Genomic DNA, 18,489 nt, shown 5'->3' on the forward strand with positions numbered 1-18,489 from the left:
GGGTGTGTGTATCAAGCAGCCAAAGCAATGATATTAACAATTTGAATAAAATAAAATAAAAAATAAACTTCATTTGTATTGGTAAATGTCCTCTGGCCCCATTCTGCCTATTGAATTGCCTGCATTTTTGCATTTATTTGAGTATTGATGATCCATAAATATACATATTATGTCACCAGCCATCTCCCTCAATGCCTCATGCCAAAATGAAACAGACAAATTGGACATTTGTCTCAGAATAATGTATAGTTAAGACCTTATGTAGATTTTACATTCTCTTTTTTGCATTTTCGAAAATTCACTATAGCAAACACTATGCCAGAATAAACATACATGTGTCAATATTTCAAGTGGGGAACATCAACATTTGTTTACTACACATCTTGAAGATTGTAAAAATGCAAATGTTTGAAAAAATATATCAATAGGGTGCATGGGGGAGGAGTTGTTGTGATCCATTTTAGGCGAATTTTAACTTTTTTTCTGTTTATTTGGGTTTTAATGCACTAAACATGATGGAACCATGGCAAATCTTCATATCAATCAATTCATCTCGCAAAAACGAACATAAAATGGGGTGAATGGTTTCTGTCGGATGTATAGTTCACAAGCTATGTTGATTTAAAGTTTGTATTTTTCACAGCCGAAAATCCAGGACGGACACAACATATGGTTAAAAAAACATATATCGGACACAAATTGGCCCTGGGAACATCAAAATTCATTAACTAGACACCTTAAGGATTCTAAAAAGGTAGGTTAGAAAAATATATCTTTCGGGTGCGTGGGCCCTATAGCCTCCTACCAGACTAGACCTTCATCTCTTCATCTATCCTCATTTTCATCTATCTCTCTCTCTCTCTGTCTCTTCCTCTCTCTCTCTCTGTCCCACCTCCACCTCCAGTTCAATCAGCTGGAGCCGGTGTTGACCAGTGGCCTGCAGACGGCTGGTGAAAGCCACAAGGCTGAGCGCTGGCTGCTCCACAGTCTGCAGATCCACCAGCTCTCCGCCCAGCTTCGGCCGCTGCTCAGACACATGGGACACCCACTCAAGTACTACAACGGTGAGTCCCAGTAGTAGCAGCCTATTTGTGTGTTTTCTTTTTTTCATAAATAAACAGCCCTACTTGGTCATACTGCAGCGTCACACAGAAACATCAAAAGTAGAAGATCTGCAAGCTCAAAATGCAGTGCGGTGCATTTTGAGCTTGTAGATCTGCTACTAGCCTTCCCTAACACTTGATCTAGAGGAGGCGGATCCACTGGCTGGAAACAGCTGGTGAATCCTATTGGTTCACGATTTGTGCCATGGCCCGCCTCCCACTTCTATGCCAGAAATTGCAGCAGGTTACCCCAGGCTTTTATTTTTCTTCCTATCGCCAAAATAAAAGCCTGGGTTTCCGAGGCTTGAATCCTGAAAAGTAACAGTTTTGGACATACAGTATGAGGTTTCCACCCGACAGATGATGATCAATATACTTACATACCGTTAGGTCGGACATGTTTTCAAGTTGAGTACAGCTGCAACAGCCAGTCTGAGCTTCAATTTGTACTTTTGTACTGTGATCTGTATCATTAATTTTAGACCTTAATCAAAATGTGGCTTACGAAGTACGGAATGATGGTATAAATGCTCGTCACAAGTTGTCTGTACCCAGCACACAGGTACAAAGCTGAGGTGTGGCTCGAGAAAGGGGACACAGACTGTCCTGAGGCTGAGTTAAACTGATTAAATCTTAAAAAAAAAAAAAAAGAATAAATAAACAAATAAACAGGCTTCCTTGGAACTATATAATCTAATTATACATTTTCGGAATGTAATCTGTGCTCATTATAGCTGGTAATGTTTCATAACCAGATCACGTACTCCTGATTACAACCATGTACGGACGGCTCTGAAATGTCTTTAATATGTTTCATGCAACAGACAGTGTTTGTTTTTAGGGAGAAAACACACTCTCTTTCTACTCGCTCTCACGCTTTTCTGTTTCACTCAATTCTTCTGTCTCACTGTGTGTGTGTGTGTGTGTGTGTGTGTGTGTCTATCTGTGTTTCTGTCTCCGTCTCCGTCTCTCTCTCTCTCTCTCTCTCTCTCTGTGTCTCTCTCTCTCTCTGTGTCTCTCTCTCTCTTCTCTCTCTCTCTCTCTCTCTCTCTCTCTCTCTGTCTCTCTGTCTCTCTGTGTCTCTCTCTCTCTCTCTCTCTCTCTCTCTCTCTCTCTCTCTCTCTCTCTCTCTCTCTCTCTCTCTGTCTCTCTGTCTCTCTGTGTCTCTCTCTCAGAGGAGGCCTTTCTGCTGAGTGAGCCCCATGTGACAGCTATGTTCCAGTGTCTGGAGGCTGTCGAGCAGAACAACCCCAGGCTGCTGGCTTTGGTGGACACTGTCGGGGTAAGGGCGGGCGGGCGGGCGGGCGGATGCACGCACACACACACACACACACACACACACACACACACACACACACACACACACACACACACACACACACACACACACACACACACACACACACACACACACATACACACTAACAATACTTTTACTTCTACTCCACTACATCTCGGATCAGAATATTGTACTTTTACTCCATTACATTTATTCGAAAACTAGTTAATTTGTAGATTTTTATTATTATTACAAAACCACTTCAGCTCTATATTCATTTCGGCCATTTGAAAATAGCCGATCTACAAGCTCACAATGTGTCGCATCGCAACTCATTGTGAGCTTGTAGATCTGCTATTTTCAAACTATTTTTTATTCATTTGAAAATTTGAAATGGGACATTCTCCACGACAAGTACTCTATACTTTTAAGTACATTTTGACGTCAATACTTTTGTACTTTTACTCAAGTACATTTTGAATTCCTGACTTTTACTTGTAACGGAGTATTTCTCAGTTATATTGCAGTGCTGTTACTTTTTACTTCAGTAAAACATTCAAGTACTTTTTTTTCCTTCTTCCCAGTTGTCTCCACTGAAGAGCCCCCTGAACCTGGGCCTGCTGAAGAGCCAGAGCCTGTGCGTGCTACCGGGGTCCGGGGGGTCCTGGAGGAGCAGCGACCCCCCCCAGGGGCCCCCCAGGGGAGAGGAGCCCCCCCTGAACCGCAGACTCACCACCTCCAACTGCTCCATGCGGGACCCGGACCACCACCACCACACCACCACCACTACAACAGCCGCCGCCGCCCAAAACAGCACCCCCGCTGGTAAGGAGGAAAGGGATTTTGTAGTACTCGTAAGCTATGATGACAACAACTATCCATGTGAATATTGTTCTGGAAAGGAGATGTTTGTGTGCAATCAGGTGAAACCACAGACAAAGACAGAATAATCGCGTAGTTTCATACACAATAGACACTGTGTGATGCATCACACAGTGTCCCTGTGTAGCTCTCCACCGCACCCATGTCGGAGGCGGTAAGTGTTGGAAAGTGTCTGCTGTTGAATGGACGGTGGGTACACTGTCACGTCTGGTCGCAAGTTGGAGGGAAGCGTTGAAAGCTGGCTTTCGTCCATCGGATAGCAGCGGGCTTGTTGTTGAAAAACAACAAGCTATTCTTTGCACCATAGTAGCCGTCTGTTGGTGTCGGCTCTCAGGTGCATTTAGCAACCTTTTCCCCATACCTTCCAACCGACTGATCTCCTGACTTTGTTCGACTGCCAGTCTGTTGTAACCTGCAGTAGTCTGTTTGATGGAGAGCTACCTTTAAAAGCGTTAGAGAACCACAGTTCTCTAGCCTCCCTGTGTGGCCAGCCAGAGGTTGACGTGATGCTGGTTTGCTCAGATAGAGTCAGAGCTCTGTTTTTAATATTTAATATATGTCTCACTCCTTTCTGCAAGAGGACTTTTCGATTTTTATTTTTATTAAATCAATAAAAAAAAAAAAGTTTCAGTACCGACTGGTTAATCTGGGCTCAGCAGAGAGAAAGAGAGGGGGAATTGTGGTCCCATGAATGCAGCATAGTGATTCTGTGTGTGAATCTGACTGAGCGAGCAGCACAGTAGCCTGATTGTTCACAGACATGGTCCGTTACTGGAGAATGTGTTGCTATAGAGCGTTCAAAATGCCGGCTTCACAGCTGACTATGTTCAGCGTGGCGCCGCAGATACAGAAATTAACTCATTGAGTGCCTATCCCGAATTAGTTCGGGATATATGATCGTATCACAGGGTGCCTATCCCGAACAAGTTCGGGATATAAAAAAAAAAAAAAAAAAAAATTGAAAAATTTTTTTTTGAATTTTTTTTTTTTTTTTTTGGACCCCATCAAATCTGGTGAACATGATTTCAATCGCGATTTTGCATGTTCCACCCCCATACAACCCCATCTAACATACAGGGCAGCCATGTTTGTTTACATAACATGTAAAACATAATGGCGATTATCTCAAGAATGCCTGAACGGATTTCCAATCGGATTTTTTTGTTTGAAAGCTGTGAACAAACTGCACAAATCCACTCCAATGCAATCCAGGATTGCATTGGATTTTTCAGAGCTCATTCTTCTCTGTTTTTTTCCCATGCATGAGGTGTGCAAGGTTTAATCATGGCTAAGTTGACGAAAATAAGGCTTCTAAAATGCTTGGTAGCCAATAGCTAACTTCAAGCTAACTTCATCCTCTTCCTGTACATGCAGTCATGCACAAAGGAAAGTGTTCAGGCAAGTCATGGCTGCAGGGCTTCTGCATATACCAGCATATCTCTATGGGATTTTCTCTGGCCACTGGGCGCCCTCTAGTGGTGAAAGGGGTGGCACTAAATGAGTTAACAGCGGGTGGTTGGTTTTCACGAATTGAATTTAACGGCAAGAGACAGTGCCGGTCTGTCCTGTTGGAAAGTTGATGTTTGTTGCTTTTTACTTTGCTTCAGTTGGGAAAGAGAGAAGGAGAGAGAGAGGGGTGAGCCATCAGGGCAGCCCTAGCAACCATCTACTATGTTTGGGCAAAAACAGTAATTAGCCTGAATGCTTCATTTGGAACTTGGCAGTGCACAGTTGAGGGGGTGGGGCTTCTGACCACAACGTCATAGGTTTAAATCCCCAGGCCAGATGTTGTGTATTGGCTGTCAAGGAAAGCAAAAGAGCAAATCCTTCAGTAACTGCATAAAAATATAAATATTCACTCAACATCCTTTGTTCAGTACTGTATGTGTAAGCCAAGGTTTTACAACAAATGCATGACTTTATAACCAACCAAGGACCAAAACAAGTGTTCGGTTACAGCAGTGGAGGTGTGTTTATGCAGTTTTGAGCTTGGGAATAACATAGTAACCATCAGTGGAAGGCGTGTGGTTGTACTGGGCAGCTTCCACATGTGGATGATGTTTGTAAGTTGTATGAAAAAGAATGATATGGTTCAGAATCAGAAGAATCAACGTCGTTGTCACATCACAGGTTTACAGGTGTAAAACAGTGGGTGAAATTCGTTTTTGTGTATATACAGTAAATGTGTATTCGAATAAAAAATAATATTCAAATTATGAAAAAAATGTTATAAAAAATTTGACAGGGATACGCAGATAAAGTAAAACGCGGGGAGCTCGCCTCCCATTATGTGTCATGGTTATTTGAAAATAAAAGAAAACCCTCTTTACTAACCCAATGGTTCTCAACCATTTCAGGCTGCGATCCCCAAAATAATCATATTTTAACTGGGGACCCCCCCACCCTGAGGAGCACTAATAGTTGAGGCATTACATATTGTATAGTCTGGTATGATTCACCTCGAAACATGGGCTGCGTATTGTTGTAGTGTTGTTGTTTGGTTACTATTCTGAATGTTTTGAAGGTTTGCACTGGGCTCTATATCCGGTATTGTCCCAGCTCAGATTATACTTCCTGGCCAGGAATATCATAGTTTTTTCCCAGAAGTTCTTCTCGCCCCCCTAGTGGCGAAAAGAACTTCTGGGAACTCAGATTACATTTTGTATCGCACGGTTCTATTGTCAACGCGAGGCGTTGTGAGCATGTAGATCGGCTATTTTCACAATTTCTGCCTCTAATATTTGAATATTTGGCCAATGTTTAATTTGTCATATAGAGGTATTCAAAAGTCCTTAAATTGTCACTTTAGAAATGTGCAGATACACTCTATACACTTAAGCTTTATGTCGGTTTGTTTACTGTTGAGTGAGAAAACAATGTTGCACATTAAGTTAATCATCTGGGGACCCCCCAAAATAATTTGGGGACCCCGACCCGCAGGTTGAGAACCACTGTACTAACCCATCAACTTTGTCTTCCAGATACCACCAGCAGCACCCTGGGAGCGCCCTGGGTTTGGGTGTCCCGGCCGGGGGAGAGTGAGCGGGGCGTGACCCCTCCTCCTCCCCCTGGCCCCTCGTCTATCCCGCGCGTCTCCCTGACTGAGCCCCCCTCCCCCCCAGCTAGCAGCAGCCCGCCGCCACCCCCTCCCCCCGAGGGGGACTCGGGCGACGGGGACTACGATGACGGCCCTGAGTACCTGGCCATCGGCAACCTGGGCCAGCGCAACCGGAGCCGCCAACGCGGCGGCGGCGGCAGTGGCGCCGACTCCCGGAGCTCCACACCCTGCAGCGAGCAGGACGCGTCGTCGTTGGACGCCGGGGAGGACCGGCAGCAGCAGCCCCAGGCCGGGCGGCGGGGCTCCCTGGCCGTCGGCCCCCCTCCCGCTCCCAGGCGCTCGTCCTTCTCCGAGGGCCAGCGTGCGGGGCCGGTGGGGGGCCGGGGGGGAGTGCCCCGCGGTCACACCCGCTCGCTGTCCGACGGGGTCAGTCACAAACTCCGACACGGTGAGTTCCGTCACTTAAAGACAGGGTGCTGTGACAATTTTTTCCCCCCTGAAACATGACCATCAGGTGTTTTGATAAGGGTGATTTTAGTGTGTCACTAAAGCGGTGTATTTCGATTGGTCTTTTTGACTCGGAGACTTTCAGCTTTCAGGAAGAAACCAAAAATACCCAGGGAAGACATATTTGCTTATTATAACCACACCCGGGGGTCTGTTGGAGTAATGGTAACTCCATAGACACATATAAAACAGAAAAATAACAACAAAAAAAGATGCACCGCAATCTTTCATGGCAGGTGTAGATAGTAACAAAGAAATTGCTGATTGTCTCTAAAAAGACATATTTAGCCACTTTTACGCATGCCCCCACCTGCTGAAATCAAAATACTAAAATCGCTAAAACAATAGAAAGCAGTACATTTTAACACTCATCTTTTCTTTTCCTAATTACAATCCTTGTTGTAAAAAAAATCGTCTTTAATTAACATTTTTGATAAACAAAAGATCAATCATACATACAGTATTGCATACATATTATTGTACTGGTTCTCAAAGTGAGGTCCAGGGACCCTCTTGGTTACTTGAAGGGACTCCTGACAGTGTGATTAAAAAAACTTTTTGGGAAACGGTAAAATGAGTGATGGAACCGATTCCGGTTCCCTGATCCCAACCCTAACCTCTCTCAATTCCTCCTGCTGCTGCCTAACGGATCCTTTTCTTTGAGATGTAACTGTCTTCTCCTCCATGATCTCCCCTGTCCTATATCTATTTTCTCAATCTCTTCTGTCTGCGCAAAAAAGGAGGCGGCCACCGGAAAATCACCATAATAATCGAAGATCCCATAGCAGGTTGTCAGTGCAGTTCTACTGTAAATCCATTGTCACGCAACAACCCCTCTTTTCCTTTTGCATTTTTTGACATGCGTACGGCACATCGCCGCCCCCCCGTCTCTCACAGCCAGGCTTTTTGTGCAATTGTCTTTTCAGTTTCCAATTGCTCTTCCTGTTTGTTTTGTTTTGTTGTTGAGGTCAGGATGAGGCCAGGCCATGTACAGTAACGTGATGTTGTTTGTGCTGCGTTTGTTTCCATGCACGCTGTTCTCTCATATCATGTTGTTTTGTCATATCGTCGCTGTCAGGACAGAAAGGTCTTATCTCCATATTCTAATTTTTTTTTGTACATTAATGCTCTACTTGATCATACTACAGCGTCACTCAAAAGTAGCAGATCCACAAGCTCGAAAGACGGTGTGAAGCAACGTACTTTCGAGCTTGTAGATCTGCTACTTCTGCTAAATTTGAAATTGAATTACGAAAAGTAACAGTTTTGGACATATGAGATTTCCACCCGACAGAGACGATATAAACTTCATAGCGATATCATTTATTTTATACGCCTGTGACCCTTTGATTATGTTTGATCTATGCCTGTACACTGAGTTGCTGTTATATATTGGGATGTAGAGAATGTTCCGGGTACTAAATTCATCATGTGACAAATGAGACCAAATTGATCTGATTTGTGTTAATTGACTGTAACAAGTTATCAAATCTGTGACATTTCTGTCCAGTGAACCTCAACTAATGATAGGATATGCCTTATTTATTTTTTTACATTTTCTTTTGCCAATACAAATATTGGATTCAAATGATTTTAATTATCTGCTTATATTTCATATATAGTCTCGGAATCGTGCTAATATAGTCTCCGTAATGTTAGTTATATTGGAACAGCCTAACATTTAGCAGTTACCTATGTCACACCAAAATTCACCCTCATAGATGTGTATTTATCATCGTATTATTGATTTCTTTGGGACGACTTAACCATGACATCAGTGCAGTAGCATTTATAATTGTTTGCTTTCCATACTCCCATGTGCAACATGGTGACGCATGCTTCCTCCCGTTTGAGTTCAACAGTTCCATGTCGATGTCATCTGAAGGTATTGGAGACATTGTTACTGTGTCACTAATTAAAGACTGGTTGGTGTCTCAGAGTCGACTGGTGACGTCGGCTGTATGAAGGACTACAGCCCCTTCTCCACTCAGAGCAGTGATGGCAGCCCCCCCAGCTCCCTCTATATGGAGTCTAGTGAGTATGATACTGTTTAAATCCCCTCTATATGGAGTCTAGTGAGTATGATACTGTTTAAATCCCCTCTATATGGAGTCTAGTGAGTATGATACTGTTTAACCCATTCAGACCTGGACAGCATCTGTGTCACGTTAGATTTTAATCACTTAAACCATTATTTTGTACTTTAGCTATTCCAAAATAGCAGATGTACAAGCTTGTAGATCAAAATGAGTCCCGACCCACAGTCACAAACAGTGGCTTAAATCACTATCATTTTTAGGGGGTTTTATTTTCCTAAAAAAAAAAGAAAAAAGAAAAGGCCCAAAAGCAGCAATATTATGGTGTGGGGAAATACGCACTTAACTAAGTATAACTCAGGCATCATAATGTCTCTTTCTTCTGTTTGCTTGTGTGTGTGCGTGTATCTCTCAGATGGCTCCCAGTACAGCAGTGTTCCAGATGGAATGTTCAGGAAGCCCTCGGAGGGGCAGAGCCTCATCAGCTACCTGTCAGAGCAGGACTTTGGCAGCTGTGCTGACCTGGAGAAGGTCAGTGAGAGGACCGTCGTTCATTCAGGGTCCCAGGGGGATGACGGCTGTTCACATTTAACCTCAAATTCACTTTTGTGCACCTTTTTATTTTAATTTTTAGTTGATTTATATTGCCTGTGAGTGCATCCATACTCTCCATCTATCTGATCCGACGCATAAGTTATCACCCCAAGGGCTTATCAGATATTACCATTTACCCAGGATGAATAAAAGCTGGTTATGCAATAAGGAACCCTGAAGAAGGCAGCTTGTCTGTCGAAACGTTGGTTTCTTATTCTGTGTCGTCCTTTAATAAATGTGCATCGGCAGCTACGAGTGTGCGGCTCTACTCTTTTTTTGTATGCAATAAGATTGACCAGAGTTACAGTAGTCCCTAAGTTCCTAGAATATTATTGTTTTTATTAGAATTAAATAAATGTCCCTGACAGGCCTCGATCTAATTCCACCTGTCTGTCTCTCTATTCCAGGAGAACGCCCACTTCAGCATCTCAGAGTCTCTGATCGCCGCCATCGAGCTGATGAAGTGCAACATGCGGCGCAGGGAGGAGGAGGGCGAGGAGGAGGGGGACAGCGACAATGAGATCCAGCAGCTCAAGCAGAAGATCCGCCTGCGCAGGCAGCAGATCCGACACAGCCGGCTGCCGCCCTGCGCGTCCTCACAGCACCGTAAGCTAGCATTAGCCGCCCCTGCGCGTCCTCACAGCACGCGGGTGATATCATCCGGCAAGGGCTTCTGCCAGACATAAGCTGCGTCTCAAGTCCTTAAATCAAATCCTATTTCCTAGTTCCTATTTCCTTGCTTGTATGTTAGTCCCTCCCATTGAGGAAATAGAGAAGAGGACCCCCCTATAGGGGCGTTCTATTGTCAGTGGGCAGGACTAACATACAAGGTAATAGGAAAGAAGTATAGGAAATAGGATTTAAGGGCTTCGCATGCAGCAGTCCAAGCCACTAGTCCCTTTGAGTGGCAGTCGGTCGCAAAAGCAGTCCCCACAACAATATTAACTATTCTGGCCCCCTGCCCTGGTCTACAACTCGAATGGCGCTGAGTTGTCTCAAGCGACCTTCGCAACGCTCGACACGGCGACTTGCTCGCTTTAGCTCGCTCTGCGGTGTCTCACGTGGCTCATGGTCAATAACTATACTTTAGCTTGTAGATCGTCTATTTTGAAATGGCTGAAATGTGTACATTTTAGGCCTGAAGTGATTTGTAATAAAAAATCTAAATCTAAATCTTAAAGTAACTAGTAACTAAAGTTGTCATATAATAGTAGTGGAGTAAACCCATTACAAGATTTTCCTCTGAGAGGTAGTGGAGTAGAAGTAAAAGTATTGGAAATTGGAAATACTCAAGTCAAGTACAAATACCTCAAACAGTTACTTAAAGTACAGTACTTAAAGGGCCACTTCACCTCTGGGACAACCCTATCTTATTTTATTGTTGTTTGGGACACGATCAACACAATCCAAGAGTTATTTTTTGTGTTCTGTTTTTTGAGATATTTTAGTATTTCAGCATGTACTAGTGATGCATTTTGCATCATATGATGCAAAACACATCACTGATGATGCAAAATGCATCACTAGTACATGCTGAAATACTAAAATATCTAAAAACACAGATTGAACACAAAAAATAAGGATTGTGTTGATCGTGTCCCAAACAAGAATAAAATAAGATAGGGTTGTCCCAGAGGTGAAGTGGGCCTTTAAGTAAATGTACTTAGTTACTTTCCACCACTGCTCACAGGTTCCTTTGCTGGTATTGATTATTGATGAAGTCTTTCTTTTCTTTTTTTTCTCTTCCCCTTCCCTTCTCCATGTCTTCTCTGTGGTTCCTCTCCAGTGTTCCACTCCACAGACAGCGGCGGCTCCAGGAGGAGCTCCCAGGACTCCTGCGAGGAGGGTCTGTCCGACTCGGGCTCTGGAGAGGAGGTGGAGGAGTGTGAACTAAGAGGTAGAGAGAGGGAACACTGCAATGGCTGCAAACACACATTCTGATAGTGTGTGTGTGTGTGTGTAGGGCTGTCACAATTATTACATAATCGTCTAATCGTGATTATTTGACATTATCGCAATTATTTTGTCATAATCGTCATAATCGTGAATGTTGAAATAGTGGAAATAGCAGATCTACAAGCTCACAACGCGTTTTATCGCGACACGTTGTGAGCTTGTAGATCGGCTATTTCCACTATCAAAGTTATTTTTGGAGCTGTGTGAAGCACAGGCTCCCTATACGTGGCCGTGTGGGTCTGTCTGTGTGTCTGTGTGTCTGTCTGTGTGTCTGTATGTAGCCTGAACTTCCTAAACTTCGGCACGCTACTAGTCCCACAGTTTTGCCACCACACACTCGCGCCATATGTCAAATCGACCGGCTTACTCGGGAATCGTGGGCTAGTAACTTGCTAAGAGAAAGGTTCAATAGTTTAATTGATATTAATTTATTAGTGAATTAATTTTCCCCATTGACTTATAATGGGAATCGCAAAAACTCACATTCAATTATTTGTCTCTCGCAAACCATAGGGGCTACAGTTTCAAGACTTGGAGAGGAGGTTCATAATGATTTCAAGGATTAAATAAAAAATAATTGTGTCATTTGGCCACATGGTGGCGCCATAACACCCCACTTTACGTTTTGTCCTGTAACTCTTGAACCGTAGGTCGGAAAATTAAAAATATGTTTTCCCTGGATTCCTTGGGTCATGACGCATCTCCCCATATAGGCCACGCCCATTTGCGCCATGTTAGATTTTCCGCCATCTTGAATTTTCTCCAAAACACACTTTTTGCTCCTTTTCCTACATATTTTCTTCAAATGTCACAAAAATCGGTACACATGATCCACACACACACACACACACACACACACACACACACACACACACACACACACACACACACACACACACACACACACACAGCTCCACTTCACACGGGTGTGATTTTTTAAGTTGTAAGTTGTCAAATATGTCAGTAATTTCTTTGTATTTTTGGAGCTGTGTGAAGCACAGGCTCCCTATACGTGGCCGTGTGGGTCTGTCTGTGTGTCTGTCTGTCTGTGTGTCTGTCTGTGTGTCTGTATGTAGCCTGAACTTCCTAAACTTCGGCACGCTACTAGTCCCACAGTTTTGCCACCACACACTCGCGCCATATGTCAAATCGACCGGCTTACTCGGGAATCGTGGGCTAGTAACTTGCTAAGAGAAAGGTTCTATAGTTTAATTGATATTAATTTATTAGTGAATTAATTTTCCCCATTGACTTATAATGGGAATCGCAAAAACTCACATTCAATTATTTGTCTCTCGCAAACCATAGGGGCTAGAGTTTCAAGACTTGGAGAGGAGGTTCATAATGATTTCAAGGATTAAATAAAAAATAATTGTGTCATTTGGCCGCATGGTGGCACCATAACACCCCACTTTACGTTTTGGCCTGTAACTCTTGAACCGTAGGTCGGAAAATTAAAAATATTTTTTCCCTGGATTCCTTGGGTCATGACGCATCTCCCCATATAGGCCACGCCCATTTGCGCCATGATAGATTTTCCGCCATCTTGAATTTTCTCCAAAACACACTTTTTGCTCCTTTTCCTACATATTTTCTTCAAATGTCACAAAAATCGGTACACATGATCCACACACACACACACACACACACACACACACACACACACACACACACACACACACACACACACACACACACACACACACAGCTCCACTTCACACGGGTGTGATTTTTAGGTTATGTGTCATATCTACCATGTACAACTTCAAAGCCTAAAAGACAAACAGAAATGTAATTATCAACGACAAAAACACAATTAAATCGTTAATCGCCAATTATTTGAGTGACAATTAATCGACATGTAAAATGTCATATCGTGACAGCCCTATGTGTGTGTATGTATGTTTTGGGTTAATTTAGAAGGAGTTACGGTAATTACTTCAGTAATGTTTTATTTAAAGGTCTTGTCTGTAATGCATTATAACCACATTTATAATGTGTTTATAAGGCTTGTTATTTTAGTTTACAACTAACTATAAGACTTGCTATTTTAGTTTATAATAGCTTATAACAAAGACACTTTATAACTAAGTTATGGTAGTTATGATTATGCTGTTCGGCTGAGCTTATAATGAATAATGACCAGCACTTATAATCCTTCTTTGAACCTTGTTATAAGTTGTGATGCGTGATCATAAGCATTTATAACAAGTGTTATTAAGCCATAATAATGCAATATAGACCAGACCTTTAAGTAAAGCGTAAAGTGTTGCCCTTATTTCCTTTGTTGCTGTGAACCATAATTCCTTACATCGCGGCCATGTGCTTCACGTGGTTCATTACTCACCCGGGTGTAAGCAATCAACTTCATTGAAGTGAAGCAGTGAACCTCGTTCTCATCACAACTGTATGTCTGACTGGGCTTCAGCTGCGGAAAGGGTGTCATAATTTACTGTGATACATGGTAATTCATTGAAAGCTGTTCAGGTGTGTTTTGTGAATATTGTCTCCGTCAGGGCGAAACCTCTGACCTAAACTGTTACTTTATCACGATTCAAATTCAGAATTGGCAAAGGTGGCAGATCTACAAGCTCTTTCGTGCCGGGTTTCGAACTTGTGGATCTGCTACTTTTGATGCTTTTGTGTGACGCTGTAGTAATCGTATGATCCAGTAGGGCGTTACTTTACGGGAAAACAAACCCACAAAAAGTTAGAATGTGGAGATGAGCGGTTTCTGCACCGATATGTAGCAAAATAGGTTTTCCAGAAAACTGTTGGATTTAGAAGGCATTTGTAGAATTGGCCTCACGTCTTAAGATGGCTCCTGATCATTTGTTACATGCAGTGTGCACAAAGTACGTTGAAGACAATGCAAAGCGAAAAACCAGTGATATAGTAGTAGTATTTTATTTTTATTACAAAGCATTTTCATGCAAATATTAACAGCATGGGTTGTTGGTTTTTGTTTGTGGCATGACCTATGTGTATATTTAAAGGAGAATTCCGGGCTAGCCGTCTTGCCACTTTAATCTGATATAATCCTCGGCAGCACCGACCGCGAGTGGTGAGATTTTACGCCAAATTGCTTATTTGTATCGCTCGACAACCTTTTTCTTTTTTTTTTTTAATCTGACTTTCATAATGCCGGGAATGTCTCCAAAGAGTTTTGTTTCTGTGCAGCTGCTGTAGGAGGGCAAACTGACGCTAGACCCCTCCCATCTCTGGTCAGAGCTAACTCGCTAGAAATTGACTTGAACTTTTCTTTTCGCCACTACCACTTGTTAATGTGTGGAATAACATCAGGTTACCGCAAGAAAAGCACTCCTCCGGAATTCTCTATTAACTGTGTGTGTGTATGTGCACTTGTGTAAATGCACCTGACAACTTGGCAGCATGGACATGCATAAGAGTATGTGTTCCTCCTAACATCTATATTGCGTCCCAGTGATCTATTGACTACTGTGTGTGTTGTTTAAACATCAATACAGTGTGTGTACAGTAGCTGTGTGCATGTGATACATAAAGCGGTCACTACAACATTAAAATGTGTTCTACTTAGGTCTTCGATATCGTCTCTGTCGGGTGGAAACCTCATGTGTCCTAATCTACTTACTTACTTTACAGGATTCAAATTCAAAAATTGCAAGTAGCAGATCTACAAACTCTGCTACTTTTGAGTGACGCTGTAGTATGATCAATTAGGACATTAATTATGAAAAATACCCAAAGTTATAATATGGAGATACAAGGTTTCTGCCCGACAGCAACGATATACATTACTTTGCATGCCTGCCCATGGGTGTGTGCATCTCTCAGTACGTTATGCATGCCTGGGTAACCTGTAAGTAAACAATAAATTAAAGTCCAGCACGGCACATCAATCGTGGCATGTCCTCTAATCCACAGACAAAGCTTTTGGAGCTGAGGAGCGCTTTGGATATCATGTCCATTTAGGACATAGCAGTGGATGTACTGGTGCCACTAAAATCGGCCATTCATTTTTCCCATAGTTAAAATAATATTTACAGCAGGGGTGCCCACACTTTTTTGACTGGAGAGCTACTTTTAAAATGACTAGATCAACATGATCTACCCACCCCAAAAAATTTACCTGGGGGGGCTTTGGAATAGTAGCGGCACTGGCGTTACATATTAGACAAACGCACTTGAAATGGTAAATGGAAGTCTTTGCAATGCTACTGACTTGAAACCAAAGCATTGCATTGTGGGGGTTTGCCTACTTTAGAAGCAGTGAAGGGAGCTGACAGGCAAGTCAAGTCACCTTAATTCAAGTGACAGATTCCAAAATGAGGGGTTTTGTGATTTTTGTTTATAATTATTTCCCTTTATATTAGGGGCATGTTATACTGTATGGTCTACCTGCACAGCCTTTGTGATCTACTGGTAGATCACGATCTACCTTTTGGGCACCCCTGATTTACAGTATATCAATTATTTTAAACCTAGAATCAAGCTGTCCGGGATCCTGGTGAATCATGACCAATACAGCCTTAGATTCTGTGAAAAGAAAAAGAGAAAATCGTTAAACAAGGGGTAATTATTAACACTTTAGTCACCATATACGCCAACACATTTTTTTGTGGCACCAGTAAACCACTGTTCTAGCCTATCCACCATTGAGGTGCTCAATGGCACTGGCTGCCGGCTGTCCTGGACTTTTTATTTATTTATTGCATATCTTTTGGGGATTCAGCACCTTCTGAATTATTCTGAAGTTGCGTTGAGCATGTTTTAGTTCATCAAAAGGATATTTCACTTTCAAATATTTTAACATCTACTGTGTGAGCACCCCCAGACAGTTTTGATGTTGCTTGTTTCAGTCTTTAGATATTTGATATAAATTGTATCGATACATACCCATTGTAATTTCAAACTCCATTTTAACCAATTTAGATTAATGGAAAACCCCCTTCTGTGGTTCTGGTGGTGATATTATTTTCCTTAAAGTGTAAGGGGGCGTGTTTTTTCAATTACTTTATTTAATAAATAAAATGAAAATAAATGAAAAAAGTTGTAGAAAAAACACGGCCCCCTCACATATTAGGACAATATCGGTCACCAGAACCAAGAGGACGGGTGTTTTCGAATCTAACATGATTAAAATGGATTTTGAAATTACAATGGGTTTATATACTGGCTGATGGATGAATATCAAATATCTAAATACTGAATCAAGCAACTTAAAAATGTTAAAATGTCCCCCATACATTTTTGAAAGTGACATACCCTGTTTAAGTGGTGACCCTTGCCTGTGTTTTGTGTGTTTTGTAAATGTTGTGGTTTTTTGGGTGGCGGCCGTGCTGAGTGTTAGTCTGTGTTTCTGTCAGATGGCTGTGAGGGCCAGTCCCTGTTGGTGGCGTCACAGAGCGGTCTGTCCTTGTCACTGGCCTCCCTCTTCTCAGGTACCTGCAGGCCGCTGGGGAGGGAGGGAGATGTTCCCATGCCAATCGCAGACCACCGCAGTCTGCCATTAGATTCCAAACTGATGGATGTAACTCCGTCCCTTACCCTCTCTGTGCCTCATTACTCTTGTAATAGCTTGTAAGATTGGCTATTTTTAAATGGGCCTTAAAGGGACAGTTCACCCCCAAAAATAACTTCTTTTCATGTATATATTTTTAGTTTTTGTTGCATTCCTAAGACAATATTGTGATGACCTGCCATGGTTCTCTATGGCAGGGGTTTTCAAAGTGGGTGACGGGGCACCCTGGGGTGCCGTGACGGCAGTCCAGGGGTGCCACGACGCAAGATCATTTGATAATATTTTGAATTTATTTGGACACTTGAAAAAATATTTAGTGTAATTTTAAACTTGAAGTACAAAGTTATCTTCAGTCAGTTCTAACCAAAATGGCTATTATCTCAACGTTTTCCTTGCAACATAATCACTAAAATATCGTCACTGTCGGGCAGAAACCTCGTATCTCCAAGTTTCAAATGTGTACGTCTTTTGGTAAAGCAAAGCCCTGCTTCATCATACAAGACTGTCACACAAAACTAGTGAAAACAGCCGATCTACAAGCACACAACGCCGTAGATCTGCTGTTTTCACTAGTTTAGTACATTTTATAGCTGTTAAATACAAAATGAACGGTTTTGGACATACAAGGTTTCCACCCGACAACAACGATATGCTATAAATATAAGGTGCTGGGAGTGAAAATTATAATGTAGGGGTGCCTCGGATTAAAAAAATATTTATGGGGTGCTCTGAGACAAAAAAGTTTGGGAACCCCTGCTCTATGGAGATGCAAAGAGTTTCCTCATTATTGGCTTAGGAACTTGACAAAAACTGTGTGGGGTGAGTAATCGATTGAAACGTTCATTTTGGGGATGAACTATTCCTTTAAGTGGTTATTTATTTATTAAAGCAGGAGGGTAAAAGGCGGAGCTTGGAATCCTGCTACTAACATGCCTGGCCTCAAGCTGACTTATTGCACTCGCTTGGCTGCTTGTGTTGCATGCTGGTTGCTGCTTGGCACTCTTCATCGCTTAGATAGTATCACGACCACTGCACGTGGGTCTGTACACATGCTGCTTCAGGGAGGCGAAGGAAGAGAATTGGAGCAAGTGACATTCTGTGACTGCTGCCGTTGGATTTAGTCACACCCTTTTGTACAGTTCCACATTGAAAGTTCAATTTATGCTCCCCTCACACAATGATGAAAAATGAACAGATCTTCAAATTGCGACGAATTGTTAGTTTGAAGATGTGTGTTTTCTTCGGAACAGAGTATAAATTGGATATTAGTCATCCTTCCATCTTTCCATCCATCTGAACATTCACCCATTTGTAGTCTCTGTCTTAACGTTCATCCACTGTGCAGGTGGAGGTGGGATTGGATCCACATCCTTCCATCTTGTAGTCCTCCTAGGGCTGGGGCGGTATGGACTTTTAGATTCAAAAAAAGAAAACCACCGCGGTATGCATTACACAACCGTGGTTATTGCAACCAGCCCTAGACTGCACCAATGCAACTCCTTGCAAATAGTCGCAACTCCTTGCAACAAAACAGTTTCAGTAATTGCATGCAACAGTCTTGTTGCAAGGAG

The 18,489-nt window shown here is 42.5% G+C and overlaps 1 protein-coding gene across 2 annotated transcripts in view; it reads left to right on the top strand.

The window, feature by feature from the left end:
• rubcn (rubicon autophagy regulator) overlaps window positions 1-18,489 on the top strand; it is a 54,697-nt gene that overhangs the window by 17,153 nt on the left and 19,055 nt on the right. The window contains exons 4-12 of one of the 2 annotated variants that reach the window (XM_080736600.1): window positions 905-1,064; window positions 2,279-2,385; window positions 2,967-3,207; window positions 6,246-6,770; window positions 8,768-8,863; window positions 9,281-9,396; window positions 9,867-10,065; window positions 11,246-11,356; window positions 16,764-16,838. In XM_080736600.1, coding sequence (XP_080592726.1) covers window positions 905-1,064; window positions 2,279-2,385; window positions 2,967-3,207; window positions 6,246-6,770; window positions 8,768-8,863; window positions 9,281-9,396; window positions 9,867-10,065; window positions 11,246-11,356; window positions 16,764-16,838 — 1,630 coding nt within the window. The remainder of the gene's footprint in view (window positions 1-904; window positions 1,065-2,278; window positions 2,386-2,966; window positions 3,208-6,245; window positions 6,771-8,767; window positions 8,864-9,280; window positions 9,397-9,866; window positions 10,066-11,245; window positions 11,357-16,763; window positions 16,839-18,489) is intronic. The other variant, XM_080736601.1, reaches the window with a different exon arrangement.

Source organism: Nannobrachium achirus (genome assembly GCF_963921795.1).
Source record: "Nannobrachium achirus genome assembly, chromosome: 1".
Classification (NCBI taxonomy): Eukaryota; Metazoa; Chordata; class Actinopteri; order Myctophiformes; family Myctophidae; genus Nannobrachium; species Nannobrachium achirus.